Source organism: Copadichromis virginalis, linkage group LG5, assembly GCF_057382275.1.
Source record: "Copadichromis virginalis isolate Kocher_CV1m ecotype Utaka linkage group LG5, C_Virginalis_male_GT1.1, whole genome shotgun sequence".
Classification (NCBI taxonomy): Eukaryota; Metazoa; Chordata; class Actinopteri; order Cichliformes; family Cichlidae; genus Copadichromis; species Copadichromis virginalis.
In genome coordinates this window covers 27859304-27882521 of record NC_140622.1, presented here as the reverse complement: position 1 = coordinate 27882521, position 23218 = coordinate 27859304, and the positions used below count along the sequence as shown (strand labels likewise).

Genomic DNA, 23218 nt, shown 5'->3' with positions numbered 1-23218 from the left:
TCTGTTTTCTTGTGCATTTATTTCTTAGTTATACAGACACGAGGACTGGCGTTTGTTTTAACAATAACGAAAGAAAATCCAGTCCATCCTGTCGTCGTCTCTCTCCATCTCGCAATATAGACGATTTTTGCTTCGCTTTACGCTGACGACGTAGCAGCGTAAAGATGGCGGCGTTCAGGGGGTAAAGCCGGGGCAGCGTCTAGGAAAGAGGCGTGATTCTTATTGGTCGACGGGGGAGGGGCCATCTGCACTGTTACATTAAACGAGTGAACGTGCTGCACGACGCAGGAGTTTGAGGCTCGCGTTGAACACGTGCGGGGGGAAAAAGAGAAGGCGGCTATAAAAGAAGGGGGCAGAGCCGCGACATGACAGACTGAGAGAAGAGAAGAAGCAGCAGAAACAGAAGACAGACGTGAAACCCTCGTGTCTCCTGAAAGGCTCAAACAGCACGCGGGGGACACAGAGCCTCACCTCCGGCGCGAATCAGTGAGTAGCCCGAGGCCACCATCTTTCTTCTTTATCCATTCATTTAGGTGAGCATCCATTGTGGCGTGAGTCATTGTCCTGAGTTCGTGGAGCGGTTAGATGGTGAGGGCAGGCTCCTGTCAGCCGGAGCTGGGAGCTGTGAGTCACGTAGCTGACCGGCAGGGGAGGGGCGTGGGTGGTCACGACCGGACCGAGCGGGTGCAAGTGCAACGTGGGGAGAGACGTTTCTAGGGTTTTCCTTAAGAATGCAGAGCAGATAACATCTGTAGCGCTCATGCAGACGTGCTGCACAAAAAATGGATTTTTACTGGAAAAAAGTATTTGTTCCCTTTATCTGAGTGTCCGTCATAATCCTGGAAAAGTTTCATCATCCAAAAGTACTCTCAATGCTGAATCATATACATTCACGTGGTACAGCATGCGTGGTTAACTTTAGATAAATACAGAATGATACGTTTATAGATTAATTTTTTAAAAGCACATTTGCTTCCTATACACAGCTATATATAAATACATATATATTAGTACAATTAAAAGTAGAAAATATTTCATTAAGTTTAATATATAAATTATTTTAGGGATACTAAAGATTATCACACCATAGCTAAACAGTATTTTTATAGGAAAAGTATATTTTTATAAGTTTACATTTTGTAACACAATAGCTGGTGAATGATTTGTTTTGGTACTTTGGGTTTTGCACATAGTTTTATAGTTGTTAATGTCAATAACTGCTTCACTGTGCTGAAACAATAGAAACAGCTTTAGAATTCAGTTGCATGTTTATCTTGAGGTGGAGTCGGTGGGTGGTGGTTTTGCTAAAACAGTGATGGCTGAGAGTTCACAGGAAACTGACAGGAAGGTCAGAGGGCTGTCGGGACACCCAGTGCCAAAATCCCTAGAAGGAAACTGAGTAACACAGGGAAAAGAGTTTAGTTTATACAGACAGGTGACAAAATTAAAGAGGGCTTTAATTTATGCTCTGTCATAAAGGTACTGCTACTGTGATGTTCTCATATTGCACCTGGTTAAATTTGACAAACAGGTCAGTGTATGTACAGTAAATTCTGACTGCAGACATTTGAACCCCACTCTTGGATATTTTATGATAATGACACCAAATAGATTGTATCAGGCACACAGCACTGGCTGTCAGCACACAGAAATCCCACCCACCCATTGTTTTAGCCTTTTGTTCATGAGGGGGAGCTAGTCAGAAGACAGCTGGCTGAAAAGGATCAAGAAGTGTGAATACTTATGTGTTTAGTGTTTTAGTTTCCAATACTGCACAGGAACCGATTTGGTTCTCCCTACACTTTGCAGACTGCAGCAGGCGTCTAGGCAGACATAACTGAAATCTCATTAGCCGTCTGGCAGGTGCATATGGCGGATTAGCTGGCCAGATGCTGGAAGCTTTAAGGTAGACGTATGCACAGGTGCCATATTGAGCATTTCTCAAGTATTTTCCACAGGTAGAAACAGATTCATGTAGGGCGTTGCATAAAATCAAGGGGCTCAGATTGAGAGCCTGTATTAAAATAGCAGCAGCAGTTGGATAAGAGTTTAGATAAGCCTTTGCTATATTTGCAGCCTGATGAGTAGAGAATCTGATCCAGTGTCATAGAGATTCAAGCTTCACAGGGGCACAAAAGAGGAGAAACTCACCAACGCTTTGTTTTTCCCCCCCTGTTTTTGTAACTGCTTTGCTTGCACCATTCATCAGAAACGTAAAGCAAAGACGACTTTGCCTGACCGTTGTTTAAAATCAGAAATGGTGCCTCAGTTTCACCCCCGAAGGGCCATCAGTTATTTAAAATATGTCTTTAAATAAGTGGGAGGTTTTCTGCTTTTTAAGTTAATGTTTCGATTTGCTGATTTGAGTCTTTTGCATGAGCAAAACATTTGATTATGTAATGGTGAGCAGCTGATTTAGGACAAGTCTTAACAGGAAGTTGCACCCTGTAGTTTCGAAATAATATGAGGGCTTTCATGGCTCCATATTGTTGTGGCTCTGCACACTGCACACACATACCTGCAGTTGACATAAGTCGAGACACAACTGCTGTGTCATTGTTATAGCTGTGTGGTTACTGAGTTAATTATATACGCCACCTGTGGCGGGACAAACTTTCCTTTGCAGTAAATGAGTCTTACTGCAAGTGTAACAAAAAATGCTTTAACATAAGCTTACGCTCTGTGTTGAAAAGCCTGTTTGGCAGGTAGACATAGGGAGATAGAGGTAGTGATAAAACATATCTGGTTTACAGTATTTGAATATTTGTCGGTATCAGCTGACTTACACAAAACATAAGTCTTACCGTAAAGGAAATACACAACCTGGAAGTGTAGTTGCTTCATTACTTTTTTAAGTATGCCTCTTCTCAGAGAAGGACTGAAAGTAAAACATCAAAACAGGTTCAACATTTAATTTTATTAAGGATTTCGATGACAGTAAAGGTGAATGGAAACCTCCTTTTGGGGGAAAATATAATAATTAAATCAAGGTGTAAAACCGAGGTCCTGTTTTAGGTTAAAAGCACTTCTTACTTGTAACACCACCACGTCTCCAGCTTCTTAAAGCAGTATTTGTAGTCTAACTTAGGACCTTTATGTCTCACTGGCCAATATTGCTTTGGCCAGTGCTTTGATACCAAACGACCTCTTATTACACCTGGAATGGGAATACCGAAATGAACTTGTATAACATGTAAGTCTGAAACATCCAATATAAAAATGGGTGTTTGGCACAATGACTAATGGAAAAAAAAAAAGACTATACTGTCAGGTATCACGGGTCATGAATGATGACTGCTATGACTGGTCAGTTGTGTTTTATCCAGTTGACGCAGTTAGAGTTTATGACTTTTATAACTGTGATATGACCCAGAGATCACTGCAGGTGTGCTGAAGTTAAGCAAACATGCACAGTACCTCATGGCAGACTCATTAGTTTTCTTTTTATATTTAGATTACAATTTAAATGAGTGTTTAATTTGAAAATAAGAGTAACTCTTTACTCTGATAAACTATAGTAATTTGGAAGTACCATACACAGAAGTTGGTACATCTCATTAAGTTTGCTTTTTTTTTTTTTTTTTGAGATAACAACTTGGCATAACTGTTATATTTGGTACTAGAGCAGGGCGATATGGCCAAAAATATTTATCACGATATACATTTGAAAATTTGCGATAACGATATAACCGACGATATAATTGATGCGAGACAAAATACAACTCCACAACATTACTAGCGCAAAAAGACAACCTTCCATTAATTTTCACTTAAACAAGAAGCTGGTTTTTATGTACATTAAAGCTTTATAAAAATGTAACAGTGCAAATGCAAATTCCTTGCTGAAAGTTTAACCAAAAGGCATTTCCAGTAGAAATGGGCTGACATATCCTGAGCATAACCATGTATAATATCCACTGAAGTTAAAAAGAGGTGCTTTGCAACATTAAACTGTAGTGTGCAGTACGCATTTTTTGGACCATAAGGCACATTGAGCTAAACAAAGCAGTCAGATAAATCAAACTTTATTAAACTCATTCTTCTTGCTTCCTCCACTTCTGTACCATTGATTCATTGATGTTGAATTCTCTGGCAGCTGCTCTATTCCCATGTTGTTGCAGTATATTAATGACTAACCTCGTATTGTGGATGGATTATCTCAGTTGTTCTCCTGACTGACGTTTGGTCCGTTTACAGCATCCTGCCATGCGATTGCATTTGTCTCTAACCATGAGGAACCTTAGTGTTCGTCCTCCAGCTTCACTGTTTATGTTATGCTAACATAGCTGTGTCGCTAGCGATCACGTAGCACATCATTATATACCAGCTAGCCCAACTTCAGTAACCCTACAAACGTCACTGCTGTTTAGTTTCCTGCCTTCATTTATGTTGGAAGTGATAGCAGAGCTGTACGTTTGATTTTTTTCAGAAATCTCTCAGTCAGAACATGCTATATCATGCTTAGGTAACTAGCGAAACTAGCGAGCTAACTTCCGCTAGCTTCCTGCTAACTTCTAACTCCGTTAAATGTAATAACTTTTGTTTTCATGGATGCCTGGAAGTTAAACTGAATTGTTACACCTGGTAAAGCAGCAATGCTGATCGTTTTATTAAAGATGAAAGAATTTAGACAGTTAACTCTCAGTGATGCTGCAGTGTTTGTTTGACCTGAAGTGTACTGAGTTTAGGACCCAGATTACTCCCAGATTTAAGAGCATCTTAGTCCGACAAATACAACATTAACGACGGCCGCTTGCATGTTCTGCAAAAAAATGTGCTTTGTTGTGTATCTGACGGACAAACACCAAACCAGTTCCACATCACTGAAGTTGCACCATTTTTACAAACCAATTCTGGTTCATCTGTTTCACTCAACAATCGGCCATGTGCGTATGAAAACAAAGGCACTGCGCATGCGCGTTTTACTCATATTCTATCGCGATATTTCATTTTCCTATCGTTGCCTAACATTATACCGGTATTACCGTGAACGGTATAATATGGCCCAGCCCTATTTGGTACATTTAATGCTGTAGCTAAAGTCCTCTTTTTTGTAAGCATAAACACTGAAAATAAAGTGTTTAATGACGTCTGTGCTGCACATTAGTCACATTTCCCTGGAAAACACTTTTGGCATTTTGTGCCAAAGAAATTAAGGAAGCATAATTATCCCCGCAGGTCAATCCCAGGGGGAAACACAGCTACTAGGCTTCATTTATTCATGGACTGTATGTGTGTGCAGCCCGCCTTCACTGGGCTCTCTGCCACCGTTTGGGCTGGATTATGTAACCCTCTATCTTTCTCGCAGCTACTTTTCTTTTTCACGCTGATTCTGGTTCAGTCAATCCTCTTTTTTTTCTTTGCCCCTTTTCAGTGCTTTGCTTATCTTGACCTTGTGTTTTTTGTTTTGAGTCATCCTCTTTTTCCCTCCATGTCCTGCAGTAACTTTCTTTTCCCCCGTGTAAGCATGACTTAGCAGATTATGTAAAGGGGCAGGTCTGTGCAAATGAGTAACGTCATACCTTAGCTGACATCATGAGCTATATTACAGTTGTCTGTCTATCTGTCTAGAGTGTCTGCAAAGGGGTAAATGCATTACACTCTTGCACCACGCTTCATAATTTACTTATTGGGCATTCAGTTAAGTTTTAATGAGTTGGGTTAGAGACAAACAGAGTTTCTATGTGGAAAATGACTTGCTCCCATTTCCGTGATGAATAACTATATTTGCAAAGATTTCCTGGTCATTGCATCACAGGGGTGGGAAAAAGTAACTGCACACTGTTTTGGTACAAATAAAGGCACCGTTACACCAGCGGCACTCCTCTGTGGCTGCTGAAACTGCAGTTCATGCAAGGTGTTTGGTGCTTTTTTGTTGTTGTTTTTTGTTTATTTTAATGGAAAAAGCCTCCATCCTGTCACCAGTGCATTAAAGATTTGAAATATTTCTTAAAGATAGAAAACAGGGACCCTTTGAGTGAGACCTTTATTAGAGCTACTTGATGAGCAGTGAGCTCCTTCTAATGAGGATGTATTGGAGACCATTTCTTTTACCACCATCTTTTTTTTTTTTTTTTTTTTTTCATTCATTCTGCTAATTTTGTTTAATTTTAGACTATATAGGCCTATATTTTGTGACCGGTGGAAAAGGGAGTTAAATTTGTCACTTTTTCTTGTGGAATAATTTTTCTAAACACTGAGATTCCAGCAGACTTGATGTTTATTTTAAACCACACTGAGAGGCATGTACCCAGTAAACACAGGGGCGATACGAAGTAAGACGTTCCTCCCTGAATATCAGTTCCTCGGTCGTTCATTTCTACGCTTCGTCCTCCTTGTCGTGGTCATGATAACAGCTGAAGGACACAAGATTTTCTCATTTAATGGAACTCCAAATATTTTTGTTTTTTTACCTCCAAATATTTCCTTTTTTTTGTTTTTTCATGGTCACATTTTTGTGTCAGGCTGATCACAAAACACTCAGTTTGAGCCTTTCTCAGTGTCAGACCTGCAAGGCCAAAATAATCAACATCGTCTCATGCTGATAGTCTTTCCTGGAAGTCCTCAAAATAAATTATATCATTCGTTTGTTTGTATCACCTGAAACAGCCAGTCAGAGCTTTAATGAAACAACTTGTAATCGCCAAACTCACATTTTCCCTTTTTAATCGTGTGAGCTCCAGAGTTTGCCTCACTCGTCATGAATACAATCAGACTAAATGGCGCTTGGCTTGTGGTCCTTTAGTACATAAACTGTGCAAAAAATCCTCAGCAAGGTCTCCTTTCAGAAAAAAAAGAAAAAGTTGAAAGTGTGAATTGTTTCTTCATTTCAAACAGATTTTTATTTTAGCATTTGAGGCCTTTGGTTCCTTTTAATAAATAAAGTTAGAAACAAAGCAAACACATTGATGCACATTAAAATGAGTGAACGTGCTTAAAGATTAGCTTTGTGTTTAGAAAATTCCAAGCAAATAAAAGACTCTCCAAGGCCAAATTTGTTGATCTAATCCACAACAGTTAAACTTAACAGGGGAAAAGAGGCGCGCTGCATGTTGTGGGGGTAAAATATGATGTGAGTACAGGTCGTGTGCCCTCAGGCTTTTAAGCATCTTGTGATCTGAGTGAGTTATTACATTTGATTTATTGCCTTTTCACCCTGGGTTAATGTCTAAACTTACAGTGGATGTGTTTTAGTTGTAAAACTGATTCTCGCACTTGACCTACTGCTGTGTGTAACAGATCTAGTTCCTCTACAGCCGACCTTGATGTACTGAGTTGACCTCAATGTCTTGACTTGTTTGTAAACTCAGGAATAGTAAAGTACAGCTTCAAACTTGCAGGTTTGAAAAAAATTAAATCAGAGAGTAAACAAGGAAGAAATTAGCGTCTTCACATGAAGTCTCTCTAGAGACTGTCTTCCTGTGTGGTTTATGGTGTATGTGGCAGCGTCATATCTCTATCTACGCCATCTCGAGCTACGATGTCAAACTGAGGCTCTGCAGGGGAAGTGTGTGCATGTGTGTGCCACAGGTCACACGAAAATGAACTCGACTCACCATTGTTAATGCTGACTGGACTCAACAATTATTAACTGTGTTGAACTACTTTCTCAGTCTTGTATAAAAATGTCTTTTCTCCTCTTTGCAGTTGAAATGGACCTTCATGACAAAGAAATTCTCCCTGGAGACATCTTGCCTGTGGTGATCATTGGTAAGAAAACGCACATGAAGAACTGCAGTTTTAATTGTTCGGTTACAAACCTCAAAGGAGCAGTCATTAGCTTTGTTTAGGTGTGTGCTCGATTAAGTTATTACAGCAGTTACTAATGAAGTTCACACCCTAAACATTAGCCAGTAGCTTTGAAATAAACCTGACAAACATTAAATTGGATCATTGTGATGGAGCTCAGAGGGAACTGCATGAGAAGAAATATACTTCTGAAAGTGAGTTGTGCCAGTTTTGCTTTGTCTGCATTTCTATGGTCTTTTGCATGACTCTGGGATTCCACTTTATAGCCTAATAGTTAGCCAAGGTATTAATTGGTTATAGGCTAAATATGGCTTAGATTTTAAGAGATGAACTCGCCAACAGCGGGAAGCAGATGTTGCACAAAAGTGAGGCAAACAATGCAATACTTTAAAAGAAACCCACTGTGGTTTTCCTCATTTTCAGTTATAAATGCAAACGCTGGCTTTCTTATGGGTTTTTTTTCTACTGTTGGTTCAGGTGAACACTCCTGCAGCATTACAGCTCACTAATGGAAAAGAAGAGCTTTACTGTCCATGAATCAGTGATGAATCCAGATTAATGATTCACAGAAAAAAAATCAGAGTGAATCCTCGCATCAGCAAAGGCTGTTGTGTTAAAAAAAAAAAGGTTCAGTTGGATTACTTAGAGAGCTGAAAGTGGGATGACCTGACTGTGCAACTGTTGTACGTGGTTTTGCTGAATCATTGGCCTCTTGTATGTGCTGTATCCAAACCCCCTGAATCATGCAGCACACTGACTTTAATGTCCCCCTTTCATTGACAGGTTTTGTTTTTGTTTTTTGCAATGTTTCTGTTGGAAGTTAAATTGAGTTATTCAAATTTTCTTTTTCTTTTTTTTTCTGATCTGTGTTCAGCTGTGCGGTAAAATTGGTAATAACCAAACTGCATTTTTTCTGAATGTATAACCAATCACCACCTTACCTCTCATTTATTTTCAGGTAATGGCCCCTCAGGCATCTGCCTGTCCTACCTGTTATCAGGTTACACCCCTTACCTGTCACCTGAGGCATCACATCCAAATCCCCTGCTGCACAGCAAGCTGGCAGAGCAGCCTCACCTGTCGCTGCTGGAGCAGGTAAACGTCTTTCTTTTCTCGGTGAAGTTGTGAAGTTGCATTAGTGCAGTGTGAACAGAGCCTCACAGATGCTCCCTTTGTAGGACTTGGAGTACCTGTGCGAGGGGCTGGAAGGGCGGTCGTCCAACCCCGTAGCGGTGCTCTTTGATTCATTGTTGCTGCCAGACAGCGACTTCGGATTCGACCACACCTCTCCGCTGGAATGGCGATACGAGCCAGAGCGTGCCATTCCCCACCTGGTGCTGGGGAAGGGACCACCTGGAGGAGCCTGGCATGTAAGTTACAGAATAGGTTTTAAAGGCTAACCCATTCTGTTTTGTGTAAGCAGAATGGGTCGTCTGTTTAGTCCTTATCATCATAAAATGTTATTTTATAAGATGGCCTGAATTCGATCGTAAAGTAGATATGTTTAGCAAACACATAAAAAAAATGTTTTGCCAGCTGCTTATTTACACACAGAAGTTGATGTGCACGCGATAGAAGGCAAACAGGATTTGAATAACAAAAGTGTTAACAATGTGTGTGCTGTGTGCAGGCAATGGAGGGCTCCATGCTGACGCTGAGCCTGGCTAACTGGATGGAGCTTCCCGGGCTGAAGCTGAAGGACTGGATGAGAGACAAACGCAGGTCTGCTCATAATAAAACCGCCACTTTGTGTACAGAGCGTGTACGACGTGTTGTTTAAACACTCAACAGGGTTCATGAAGTTTTCAACCGTAATAAAGCTCCTGGCAGAGAGGCTTGTGTACAAAAAGATGTCTCCACAGTGGACAAATACTATCTGATTACCTTTATTAATAACAAATCTTGACCACCCGGGCTTATGTTTACGAGCTGAGAACCTAAAGCTAAATGGGGTTTGAGTTTCAATGATGGAGCTGCTCTTGTAGTTAGCTTATACTTGGATTTAATCCCCACAGCCCTGATTATTAAGACTAGACTCAAGCTGTCATTGCAGTGAGGCTGCTAAGAACAAGAATGACTTTTAGGAGATGTATTGGTCATATAAATGAAAATAAATTGATAATGTAATGAAAATTGATGAAATTAAGACTTGGAGGCCTAAATTAATAAGTTTTTTACCACAAAGAAAATACAGTTACAGTACTCTTCTGAGTAAGCTGAGCAGAGAAATAAAAGAACAAAGCCATTGATCTTCATGCGTCACACTCTTTAATTTGTTTTTCAAATGACTCAGCCCAGCTGGACCCACTTGATTTACATAAAATAGCAATTTGTGACCATAGCAGCAGAACAGTGGTCTTTAATTTCTGTGCGCCACACTCAGACTTGTGTTTCAATATCGCCCCAACAACTCTTTCATTTACAGATTTTTTTTTTTTAATCAAAACTTCGTTAGTAAATATCTTCTTTCTGATCCCTAATACTCGTCTTCATGTCCTGTGTCTGTAAACAAATACGTGTTTAACCTGTATCCAAATGTATTTTCGTGTTTCTTTCACAACAGAAATGTGCGAAATGACCGTGCTACACCAGCAGAGATCGCCTCCTACTACCAGCACTACGTTTCCCAGATGTCCCTGGAGCAGAACTTTGCCTGTGGGACTTTAGCCACCTCTGTGACCAGGCAGCCTATCAGCCAGGAGGGGTCGCCGCCCTGCTGGAGAGTGACAGGACTGCAGCGGAGAGAGGGGGAAGAGCTTGGAGGTACAGTGAATGAAACTCTCTTGATCACTGTTAAGATTTGTTGTGTTATAAAGTGTTAAAGCACATTGCCAGCTGAATATTAGGATTCTAGGACCGCACTAAAGTAGTTTTGCTTGATTCACTGCTCAAAATCATATTAATATGGACTTCATGCAGCCTCTCAGTAAAGTCGATTTTCACCTATTGATTCTTCTCTCCTACTTTTAGATGGTTCCACGCTTTCAGAGGAGGTACCTTTCTCCGTGTTAGCACGCAATGTGGTGTTGGCGACGGGCACGCATGACATCCCGGCCAGACTCGGTGCACAGGGCGAGTCCCTGCCCTTCGTGTGCCACTCATTCTGGGATCTAGAGGCAGCCATCGCTCGCGGTGAGCTCGACCAGTCGTCAGACCCAGTTCTGGTGGTGGGGGCAGGACTTACGGCAGCCGACGCAGTACTTGCCACCCACCATCTCAACACCCCTGTCTACCACGCCTTCAGACGCTCAGTCAACGACCCAGAGCTCATCTTCAACCAGCTGCCTAAACTGCTCTACCCAGAGTACCACAAGGTGAGGAGAGCAGAGCCACTCAATTTCCTGACTGATCGTCATGGCAGCTGAACCGGGTCGTCTAGGATTTTAATCGCCTAACCTCTGTTCTGTACTTTGTCCTCCAGGTTCACCAGATGATGACTCAACAGCATCAACGCAATAATTCACAACAGGACCATACGCAGAATCTTCATCGTTCCAACCCTTCTTCTTCTTCCTCCTCTCTCCCCCGGTACCCGGGTTACCTGAGCTTCCCGCGCCACAGGGTTGTCGAGTTCAGACCTGACCGAAAGTGCGTTCTAGAGTCAGACGCTGGCGAGCGGACGGTGGTTCAGGTCTCTAAGGCTCTGGTTCTGATTGGCGCCCACCCCAATCTTTCCTTTCTAGACAATAACGGGCGCTCGCTTGGCATGAACCCTGAGGAGCCCATCTCATGCCGGAGGAACCCAATTGAGGTGGACCCGTTTACAAACAGGGTGATTGCTGCGAACGGGCCAGGCATGTACGCCATGGGGCCGCTTGTAGGAGAGAACTTTGTCAGATTCCTAAAAGGAGGAGCGCTGGCTATCGCGAGTGACCTCACCAAGAGACAGAAGGAAGAGGCAGAAAAAGGAGAAGGCGAGCTAAGCATAGACAGACTAATGGACAGATGTGTGGACAGACAGACTCGGGCAGATCCAGAGGTTTGCCTTGTGGATGTGTAGCAGATTTTTATTTATTTTTTTAAACTGAAGAAAACCAACCAATCACCACAAATCTGTGATGTCACAGAGGAATCCACACTCAAACGCCATAGGTCAGGTCATTGTCGCCCATTAGTTGCCTATGAAACGGGCAGCAAGTGAGCTCTGACTGCACTCGCACTGGTTTGAAGACTTCTGATTTTCTTAGGTAAAGAAAAGCCTCCAGATGTGAGGCAGTTAGAACAGCTGCACTGTTTCCACCAGAGTCAGATGGCATTTGTAAGTAGGCGAGATGGAGAGATGAGTCAAAGGATGCAGTGGAGGACAGACAAGGGGTCTGTTTGTGTTGTCCCCATCAAATTGTATAGGTAGATATCACTACGTCAACATAAATTTTATTTATAAATAAAAAAAAATTTTACATTTAGTTAAAAAAGAGGAACCAGTCAAATGTTTTCCTATCACCACCTAGTGGTCAAATCATGCAAATGATCTCCAATTGCTCCTTTAAATTAGACCCATTCTATTAATTTCATCTCAATAGTCATTTTTGGATTTATTTGTATATGCTCTTATTACATGAAATGCCCGTTTCAGGACACCTGCCGGCCAGATACTAGGAGCATAATTCCATATTCAGGTTTACACCTTACCTTGATTATTTTGTTTTAGTAATTGTAATTCAGTATAAGCACCAATGTACCCTGCGGCAGAATAACCAGTCATTACCTTTGCATGTCTGCGAGGACACAAACTGACGTGAAGAAGCAGAAAGGCAGACTTGAGCGAGGCAGAGAGTTTATTAAAGACTGACTGGGGACAAACTTGAGTGACGTGGTCCTGACAGCTCGAGTTTCTGGACACTCTGAGAGCCTTATTCACTACAGTAACCACCTGATTAAACTTTAATCAGCCAGCAGCACCATATGTGACCAAACCGACACGTGTCGTCTCATCCTCAGCCTTTTCTACAGTGAGGATAATGAACATGTTTCCATAGCTAATAATTTATTCTGTTATTGCCACTGTCCTATTTAATTTTGTAACACTAACAATATTGTTTGTATATTGAGTTTTGCTGTTTTCTGAACCCGCCAACCTCTCGTTTTTCTATGTAAAGCTGTAACTGTACCCATCTGTGTATCTTTTTACATCCTAAAGTATAAAAATATTTTCTACTTTATACAAAAACAGAACAACTCAGAATATTTTTGTAATTTCTGTCGGTGATGACATTTAATCTGAAGCTTTGACAACATTCGATTTTGGCTTCACTGTGAGTGAGAACTATTTTAAGCCCTATTTGTATTGAAGTAGTACAACAGTGAATGTCATTTACACATTAATCTACCAACATGTGGATTTCTTCAGTGCACTTTAAAATGTTTTCACCACACAAAGTCTGATTTGCTTAATCAGGATGCAACAGCTCACCTGTGCATTTTTGTTAATACATTTTTTTTTTTTCTAAAGACATTTTTTTTTCTTTTCAGTATTACTTCCACTGCAAATAAGGTTTAATGTAATGAGATTGTAGTTTATGTATATATAGATGGCCGGTAGTTTCCATGTCTTCCTCACATTGACTGTTCAAAAGAAATTTTCCATGCATCAAAAAGCTAACTATATGCAGTAAAGATGTTTTGGTTTTTTTTGTTTTGGATTTTTATACTAATATTTGTTGAAGCTGTAAATTTCTTAAATTTATTTAACCCTCCGAGTTCATCTTTGGCAATCACAAGTACCTGAAACACTGTTTTCAGGCCTTGCTATCTGAATGTAAATTTTGGTTTTGCACATTGTGATTAGCTTGGTACCAAGCGAGGCTCCAAACCAACACACATTCTAAAAAGCATACAGGCTCTGTTTCCCAGACAAGGATAAAGTCTGGTCTCAAAGAAAAAACTTTACAGAGGAATTATTCTTGGAATTGTTCCATTTGTTTAGGATCAGGATTAATTAATGTCTGTAAAGTGGTGGGTGGGTTAGACCTCACGGGGTTATCCAGGAAAGAAAGCTTTTGAAATTCAGAATATATTTTACAGGAGTGTTCTTAGCGTGTCAAGATCCACATAACCATTGGCCCTGCACAGGCTGCGTATATTTTCCTATTGGCTGTGCGCTAACCTTACTCCCTCAGACAGATGCATGTCGAGGCTAAACAGCTGTCTGCAAACACTGAGGAGTCCACCTGCAGAGAAGCTAAAATACTAAAGAAAGAATAAAACATTTACCATCGACTTAAAGAGCTCGGATTTTTTTTTTTAGTTTGATGCACTGTACAGACAGTCTGATTTAAACTTGTCACTTAACATGTAAAAAAATATGCAATTCAACTTCAGATTGAAAGTAGTAAAGAGGAAATCGTGTTTCTTCTTTAGGTGACTATGTTTAGCTGCAAACTGACTGGCACTGATTTTGTTTTCATGGGTTATAAAATAACGCCTGTTATACCATCGCTGTAGTCTTTTGCATTTAGATTGAGCTTCTTATTAGTATATGTACTAACATTTCTTTAAAAAAAAAAAAAAAAAAACTAGAGTTTCTTTGCTAAGCGCTTAAAATTTAAACAAGAAATGACAAAACCAGAGTTAGTGGTGCAATATTGTAGTTTAAATGGTACAAAGATTTCTGGATCCAGATAACATCTTTTATCAATAAATTAAATTACTATATATATATTTAAGTTCATAAGTTTACAGAGCACAACGTAACATCTATACATCTGTGCGTTTACGACTGCTTCTGAAAAGTTGCGAAGAGATGATAAGTTTGATTTTTTTTTAATGCAAAAACTTAATTTGGTGTTGTGTATTTGGTCAGTTTACTAATGTATTTATTGGCTAAATATTTCTACAGACAGAGTTGGTGTTGTCACCATCAATTAGGTATTTTTGACTTGTATACTGAACTGTGATCTATATGAGCCAGCAGTGCCTTAAGACTCATTATTCATGGCTTAGTATTTTGTTTCATAGCAGAGTAAAAACATCTGAATGTCTCTTTTCTAATGCAGTAAAATCACATGGTTGTCTTTAGATGTTATTTTTAAATCACAAAATTGTGTGATTTATAGATCGATAACTTTCATCTGTGTAAAACTTCAATTTTTTTCCACATTGTATTTGTGCCATGGTTTTTATTAAACAGCAGATTTTATGAAAATGTGTTTGTCCCGCTCTTTGGACCTTCCTTGCTTTTTTGTCTTTTTAAACTTGGAAAAAATACATATCTGCAAATAATTTTGCATCAGATCTTTATGATTATGCATACAAATTATTGTCATTTCACTGCAACAGTAGTTCATTACATCTTACATTTTATCACAGATGGCAAAAGTACAGACTTCCTTTACTTTAGTACAAGTACCTGTGTTTACAAATACTCTAGTAACAGCTGAAATACTGTAGCAGCTGTTTTTCTCAAGTAAAAGTGAAATACAGGCTCTGAAATGTACTCGCAGGAAAGAAAAAAGTACTTCTTTGAAGGACAATTCTGCTAACCATTCTTGTAAAAGATAACTGAACCATGCACTATATTAATATAATATAAAACAATATTAGTACATGAGGACGCAAATGCTACTCCAGTCTAAATTCTAATTCTCATGAAAGCTTGAATCTGTTATGTAGGACACATGAAGTGAAAGAGAGTTTTAAAAAATAACAATTTTCTGTTCCTTACATTGTAGATGGTGAATTCACCTCCACACCTAAACAGGAAAATTAGTACAATCGGGAGTTACAGTGGGATTTAGCAGGTAATGATCGAAACAGTTTAGTTGCTCAGCACACGGAAAACAATCACAACTCACAGTAATTTTCTACTGTGAGCTTCGGTAGATTTTCTTAGTGTACATGCAGCGATCAGCTGACCTGCTGTCTTGACTGACGTCCATCCCCTACACTGTTTACACTATCTTTATGCTAGACAGTATACAGTTGGTATAGAGATGAAATTTAGCTAATTAGTCCAAGCATCGTCAACCTAAATGCAATTTGCTACACTTGATGTAACCTAAATCTAAATGAAACCATGAGCACCACAACCACCTTGCATCAGTCCAACACAGTGCTTTACTGTGAATTCGCCACAGTACTGCAAACTAACCTGTTTATTTTGGACAAAACTACCCAGTATTTGAATAAACTAAGTTTGTATAGCTTTGTTTATTTTGCTGGAGATTTCACAAAATGAAAATACATAATTTATCATAACACATATAAAATCCAATAAGTAATTAAAATTATGACATTACATGTAAAATTTAAATCTACAGTTTATCATGTGTCACTGATAAAATTAAAAAGTTGTCAGAAAAATAAAAACTAAGATAAAGTACAGATACCTAAAAATTCTACTTTTAGAGACATATGATGCCACTTCACACTGACTCAAGTCTCAAGTTAGTTTTTTTTTTAAGTTGAAGATGCTACAAAATTAAAGAGTCTTGAAAGTGCGTTGTTAGCTGTTTGCTCAAACTCTCAATATGATTGCACTGGCAAGCACAGCAACATGAAAAGGCCTGAGGACAACTGCAGAAGATGATCACATAATTTTTTCCATGGTTAAGAAAAACAAACTTCACAATCTATAAATACCTTCATGAATGTAGAGGAGGGTTTACATCAAGGCGCAAACCACTGGTTACACTCAAGAAGAAGAAGGCCGGAAATGTAAAAGAGATTGCGCAGTTGCAGAAAAGCAGTTATAGACTTCTGACAGTCACTGACAACAAGAGCTGTTTCAAAAGCAGCCCATGTTCAAGGCGTTGGTTTGTCTAATTATATTTTGAGCTTGTGAAATGGGGGTCTTTGTATAAAAATCTATGTAATTCCTACACAAAGACTTTTTTTCATTAACTTCATTGAGTTAAATTTGAAAATCTGGACTTCAATCACATACTGATTGAAAAAAAAAATTTCGTGGTGCACAGAGGCAAAAAAAAAAAATCATGATACATTATATGAACTCATCTTGGTGGATAGAGGCTAAAATAATCCACGGAAGATGATGCTGTCTCTTTAACTGATATCTTCAATACTATAAACAAATTTAAAGTGATGTAGCACCTCTGACGTATGAGCGCGCTCCACGTGTTTCCTGACTTACGTTACTAAAAAGAGGAAGCAGATCTTTTTCAACTGAGGGGAAACTTCAAACTCTGTAAAAAAAAATTCAATATTATTCACCAGAAGACAAAACCCACAGAAGGAGAAGAGATTTGGGATTACTTCACCTCGTTTACGTGAGTTTTTAGAGCCCTAAAAATGTGGAAGTACCTTCTATAGATTAGTAAGTTTCTAACTTCCTGTTTGTGTGGTTTGTTAACAGCGTCAGTCACAGATAAAATGTCGTCTGGAATCCAAGAAGAGCTGTCCTGCCCCGTTTGTCGAGACATATTCAGAGACCCTGTTGTTCTGTCGTGCAGCCACAGCTTTTGTAGAAACTGCCTGAAAAGATGGTGGAGAAAGAAAGAAATACGCCAGTGTCCTGTTTGTAAGAGTGCATCTAAAAAGAAAAACCCACCCTGTAACTTGGTGTTAAAGAACCTGTGTGAGAACTTCTTGCTGGAGACAAATCAGAGTGCTTCAGCAGAGTCCGAGTCGCTCTGCGGTCTGCACTCGGAGAAACTCAAACTCTTCTGTCTGGACCATCAGGAGCCAGCGTGTCTCATCTGCAGAGACTCAAAAACTCACAGCAACCACAGATTCAGACCCATCGATGAGGCTGCACAGGATCACAGAAAGGAGCTCCAGATCTCACTGAAACCCTTACAGGACAAACTGAAGGCCTTTGAACGAGTTAAAGGAAACTTTGTTCAAACAGCAGAACACATTAAGGTTCAGGCCTTTCACGCAAAGAGGCAGATCAAGGAGCAGTTTAAGAAGCTTCACCAGTTTCTGCAAGAGGAAGAGGAGGCCAGGATCACTGCTCTGAGAGAGGAAGAGGAGGAGAAGAGTGCGAGTATGAGTGAAATGATTGCAGCTCTGAGCAGAGAGATAGCAAGTCTCTCAGAAACAATCAGAGCCACAGAGGAGGAGCTGAGAGCACGAGACATTGCTTTCCTGCAGAACTACAAGGCTGCAGTGAGCAGAGTCCAGCAGTGCCCCCAGCTGGATGATCCACAGCTGGTGTCAGGAGCTCTGATAGATGTGGCCAAACACCTGGGCAACCTGACCTACAACGTCTGGAACAAGATGAAGAAAATGGTCTCCTACTCCCCTGTGATCCTGGATCCAAACACAGCTGAATCACACCTCTCCATATCTGAAGATCTGACCAGTGTGAGCCTTGGAGAGAGGCAGCAGCTTCCTGACAATCCAGAGAGGTTTGATGGCTATCCGATCGTCCTGGGCTCAGAGTGTTTCGACTCAGGGACTCACAGCTGGGATGTTGAAGTTGGAGACAGTCCAAACTGGCTAGTTGGTGTGGCTGAAGAATCAACTAAAAGAAAGGGACAAACAGACTTTAAGTGTCGATTGTGGGCTGTGTGGTTCAGTAAGGGTAGTTATTTCATACGTTCCCCACTAGATTCGTCCTCCTTTCATCCAAAGAAAAAGCTCCAGAGGATCCGAGTTTGCCTGGACTGGAAAAGCGGGAAGCTGTCATTCTCTGATCCTGACATCAACATTTACACCTTCACACACACTTTCACTCAGAAACTTTTTCCATTTGTTTACACCAAGAACGAACTGCCATTGAAGATATTACCACGAGTGTCTCATGACAGTGCAGACTCTGATAGTGAAGGAGATCACGATCAAGGTGGTGAAACAGTTAATGGCATTCTTGATGACGACGATGATGTTATTCATGATGTTGATGATGATGATGATGATGACTGACACTATAGCCACATACCAATGTTTTCCCTTCAAGTGTAAAAAAAACCCTAAAACCTATAAAATACTAGGTTGGTTGCAAACTGCAAAAACTGCGCAAAGCAGTTCTTTCCTGCTAATTAAAGCTGATAAACAACAAACTAAAAAGAAATACTAGCTCAACAAAATTGGACCATAAAATCCATAAAACAAATGATATTTTGTTCTGCACTGAAAATGATCTGATAGCTAATTCTATTAAAATGCTAAAAAGGCACTAAGAGCACAGAGTAGTTAGGTCCAGTTCAATTAGTCAAGCACAGAGGGATTGGCTGCAGCTGTCAGTGAAAGTGGCCACAGCGATAAAGAAAGGTAAGTACAACAGAATAAAAAGGAACACAGGATTACACAGCCCTATTTTATGGTGCATACACAAACTTGTATAACACCTTAGTGTCATACAGAGACAGATCACTTAGACACTATAAGTACAAACAAAAGGTTGTATTATGAGGTTGTGACTGTCAAAAACACTGGCTGCAACACATGAAGTAGACTATTTTTTATCAAACTAACAATATTTGCAGCTGTTTGTTATCTTCTAAACGGTAAATATATTTCATTTTGAATTCATTTTTTCTCTGGTTACTCTGTTGCATTTTAACTGAGTATTGAGAAGAGCTTTTGTCTGGTAGAAGGTAAATGATTGAACTGATTTGCAGTAATTCTCATCGACCACTAGATAGAGACAAACACAAAGTGAACTTAAAGAGGTGAACACGGATAAATCAGTGGACCCTTTGACCCAAAGGAACACTGAACCCCTTTGATGAAGCAGGTTTGACTCGGTGTAAACAATTCAGTGTTGTACATTTGGCCTCAGAGTTTTTGAAGATGTAAATGTTTCAAATGTCAAAAAATGATCTTTTTTAGCTCTTAAGGTAAAACCCCCAAATTCAACATTTAGTTGAAATGTGTAAATAAATCCATACAGACTTTCAAAGTACAAAGTAATCTTGTCTGATAATATTACATTTGGGGCTGCAATAGAAAATAAAACTGCCTTTTATTCAAAAAGCTGAAAGTATGAATCATGTTCACATGATGAGTCCCTAAAAGACTAAATATGCAACAAATCTCTTTTATTAAAAAATGACCTCACAGCTGAATAATTAAAACATTTTTGTTGGTTTTTCTTCTTTTTTCTTGTTTTAATACTCATTTTGTTACTCTGATTGTTACAAGTATTTTGAGCCATCCTACCTGAGAACATTAAGATCAGTGAATTGATTGTATTACACTGAATGTCTGTGTAACAGGGTCATAAATCACATTGTTATAATTACACAAAATGTGTTCTAAACCCCCAAACCGTTCCTTTTATACCTGACTTTTAGGACCTCCAAGCCTGTAGTTATGTTCATTATCAGTTAGAGCCCCTCCTCATCCTTTTCTTCTTCTGGCCGCCCTCCTGCCACGGGGTGAATGGACTCTGGTTTTCCCCCAGGAGCACCCTCCAACCGACTGCCTGTCCTGCCCGCCTACACCAGCCTCGTTCACGTGTGTTTGGGGTGGGGGGTCGGACCACCAGGTGGCTCCACTCACACCCAAGGTTAAGGGAAGTGATGGGGTGGAGGTTTGGCGCTTTTTGTATACGGAGTTCTAGTGAAGCCGTTAATAAAGTTGGAGTGAGACATATTGAGGCCTCTCCTGTAGTCTTTACATACCTCCACAATCTTTAATTTAATAAGACAGCTGTTGTTATTGTTGAGTTTATTTTTTGTCTGTTTCCATGTCTGAACTACTGTACTGCTGAAAAAGCTTTAAAATGGGAATAGTTTAGGAGCACTTTAAAACAGGTCACACCTTTGTCTCCGCCCACCTGACTACGCTCTTTCAGCTATGGGTAAAAAAACAAAACAAAAAAGGAAGCCTGGGCGTTCTTCCTCTGAGAAAAACAAAAGCGTTGTCTGGGTGAGAAATTTATCTCAAGGTTAAAATCAAAACAGAGAAAGGAAAACAAGGCGAAACTAGTATAGTTAAGGTAAGAGTTCATTTGTTCCCTTCTAAGGAGACGAAATATTATGTTTATAACACAAACCAAAAGTGAAAGTAAACCTGGCCGCCTTCCTGTTATACAATTCTGTTCGGTGCATTTTCAGCTTCTCTCTGAGAAAAGATGTCTTTCCAGTCCGAGGAGGATCTTTCCTGTCCCGTCTGCCATAACATCTTTAGGGATCCTGTTTTCCTGTCATGCAGCCACAGCTTCTGCAAGACTTGTTTGAAGAACTGCTGGGCACAGAAGCTGGAACAGCAGTGCCCAGTCTGTAAGAAAATGTCAGAGCAGAGTGACCCACCCTGTAACTTGGTCCTAAAGAACCTCGCTGAGGCCTACTTAAAAAAGAAAAATCAGAGCGCTTCGGCAGGGTCTGAGGTTCTGTGCTGTCTGCACTTTGAGAAACTCAAACTCTTTTGTCTGGACCATCAGGAGCCAGCCTGTGTCATCTGTCGTGATTCGAGAGCACACGTCGACCACAAGTTCTGGCCCATCGATGAGGCCGCGCAGGATCACAAGGAAGAGCTTCAGAAATCCCTAAAACCATTACAGGACAAACTGAAGGTCTTACAAAAAGCGAAGGGAAACTTTGATATAACAGAGCAACACATTAAGACCCAGGCTCAACAAACAGAGAAGCAGATCAAGGAGCAGTTTAAGAAGTTTCGCATGTTTCTAGATGAGGAAGAGAAGACAAGGCTGGCTGTTCTGAATATAGAAGAGCAAGAGAAGAGTCAGCAGATGAAGGAGAAGATTGCTGCTCTGAGCAGAGAGATGGCAGCTCTTTCGGCCACAATCAGAGCTGCAGAGGAGGAGCTGAAAGCTGAAAACGTCGCTTTTCTGCAGGACTACAAGGGTACAATGAACATGGTCCAGCTGTACCCCCAGCTGGATGACCCACAGCTGGTCTCAGAAGCTCTGATAGATGTGGCCAAACACCTGGGCAACCTGGGTTACAACATCTGGAACAAGATGAAGAAGATGGTCTCCTACTCTCCTGTGATTCTGGACCCAAACTCTGCCCAGCCAAATCTCCTCATCTCTGAAGATCTGACCAGTGTGAGCGTCAGTGAGAAACGGCAGCTTCCCCACAATCCAGAGAGGTTTGACTTCTACCCGATTGCTATGGCCTCCGAGGGCTTTTATTCAGGCACTCACAGCTGGGATGTTGAAGTTGGAAACAGCACAGACTGGAAAGTCGGTGTGTTAGCAGAGTCTGTCAAAAGGAAGGGAGAGCCGCAATCTGGATTATGGAGGCTAGGGTTTTATAAAGGTGAATACACCGTGCGCTCCCTGCCAGAGTCTTCCATCGTTCTTTTTTTAAAGGCGGTCAAGAAGGTCAGAGTTCAGCTGGACTGGAACAGGGGGAAGGTGTCATTCTCTGATCCTGACACCAAAACACAAATACACACCTTCACACACACTTTCACTGAGAAGATGTTTCCATACGTAAGTAATCTGAGTAAAATCCCACTGAAGATGTTGCCCGCATCAGTGAAGTAGAGTGGTAGTTTATAGCCATGAAGCCAGAAGTGGTGGAAATAAACACACAAATTGCATGACAACTAGTTAGAGAGCTCACATGATAAAACTATCCTTGTTTAAAATAAATAAATACACTTCACAGTTATGACACATTTATCTCATATTAATACTATTTAACTGTAGAGAAATGATTCAGCTTAGTCTAATGGGGCAGTTTGTTTATATAGATTTGGGGTACAAATCCTTTTCAGAGGACGGTGTTTTATAGCTTTATAACCATATGTAAGGTGGCTTTTAAATTCTGTGATACCAACTGTTACAACCTAAAAAACCTTGGGGCGACTGATTGTAACGAGTCTCAACTGAAATTGAATTTCAGTCCAATATGATGAATCCTTCTTTTGTGTTGTTTATGAGACACTTTGGTAATCATACAAAAGAGAAGTGATAATCTCAGCTTTAATGCTTGAATGTATAAAATGATGTGTTTGTGTAAGTAACAGATTATCTGGCATTTATGTGGATTGCTCCCGTTAAACAGTTTTCATTTTAGGAGGTCAACAGATATGTTATCTACTAAATGTATGAGGTCTGTCTGTTTTTATGTTTGAATTCAGTTATCCAATATGTGGCTACTAAAATACTTTACACTATAGCGAGTCAGCTCTTTATTTCTCTTATGTTGAAATGTTTTCCCAACAATGCATTTCGTTTTCATTTCCTTCTGAATGTTTCTTTCTATTTCAGTTCCTGTTAGTTCCAGGTGTTGTCATTTGAGTGCAGCTTGTATTTGTTTTGGTTTCCTGCACTGTAATATGGATGATTTATCAGGGGAAAACTGATGATGTAATAGGTTTTATAACACAAGTTATCATGTAGACATCCTATTCTCAATAAACATTTGCACCAATACCTGCTCGGTTGGTTTTGTTGACAAACTGGATTAAGTGGGACTAAACCTGAAAAAATTAGCTGGATATTTTATTTAGTTTTCTTCAAGTTAGTTATTCTGTTCCATCCAGTAACATCAAATCACATCTCCGTGACTACAGGACCAGAGGTTTGTGTTATCACTGTTATCTTTAATGTGCTGATTGGTTGGTAATTTAATGTTAATTTTCCCTA

At 40.1% G+C, this 23218-nt stretch overlaps 3 protein-coding genes across 3 annotated transcripts; all 3 read left to right on the top strand.

Annotated features, from left to right (window-relative positions):
• Positions 1–269: 269 nt before the first annotated feature.
• On the top strand, positions 270–13968 carry osgn1 (oxidative stress induced growth inhibitor 1). Its single transcript, XM_085457205.1, has 8 exons — positions 270–486; positions 7648–7710; positions 8708–8844; positions 8928–9119; positions 9380–9471; positions 10313–10512; positions 10720–11063; positions 11171–13968. The coding sequence occupies exons 2-8, from the start codon at positions 7653–7655 to the stop codon at positions 11747–11749; spliced, it is 1602 nt and encodes a 533-aa protein (XP_085313331.1). The 5' UTR covers positions 270–486; positions 7648–7652; the 3' UTR covers positions 11750–13968.
• A 2878-nt stretch (positions 13969–16846) lies between these two features.
• On the top strand, positions 16847–19732 carry LOC146709956 (zinc-binding protein A33-like). Its single transcript, XM_085457204.1, has 2 exons — positions 16847–16976; positions 17063–19732. The coding sequence occupies exon 2, from the start codon at positions 17080–17082 to the stop codon at positions 18574–18576; it is 1497 nt and encodes a 498-aa protein (XP_085313330.1). The 5' UTR covers positions 16847–16976; positions 17063–17079; the 3' UTR covers positions 18577–19732.
• A 701-nt stretch (positions 19733–20433) lies between these two features.
• On the top strand, positions 20434–23005 carry LOC146709955 (E3 ubiquitin-protein ligase TRIM39-like). The gene is made up of 2 exons (XM_085457203.1): positions 20434–20596; positions 20715–23005. The coding sequence occupies exon 2, from the start codon at positions 20732–20734 to the stop codon at positions 22109–22111; it is 1380 nt and encodes a 459-aa protein (XP_085313329.1). The 5' UTR covers positions 20434–20596; positions 20715–20731; the 3' UTR covers positions 22112–23005.
• Positions 23006–23218: the final 213 nt, after the last annotated feature.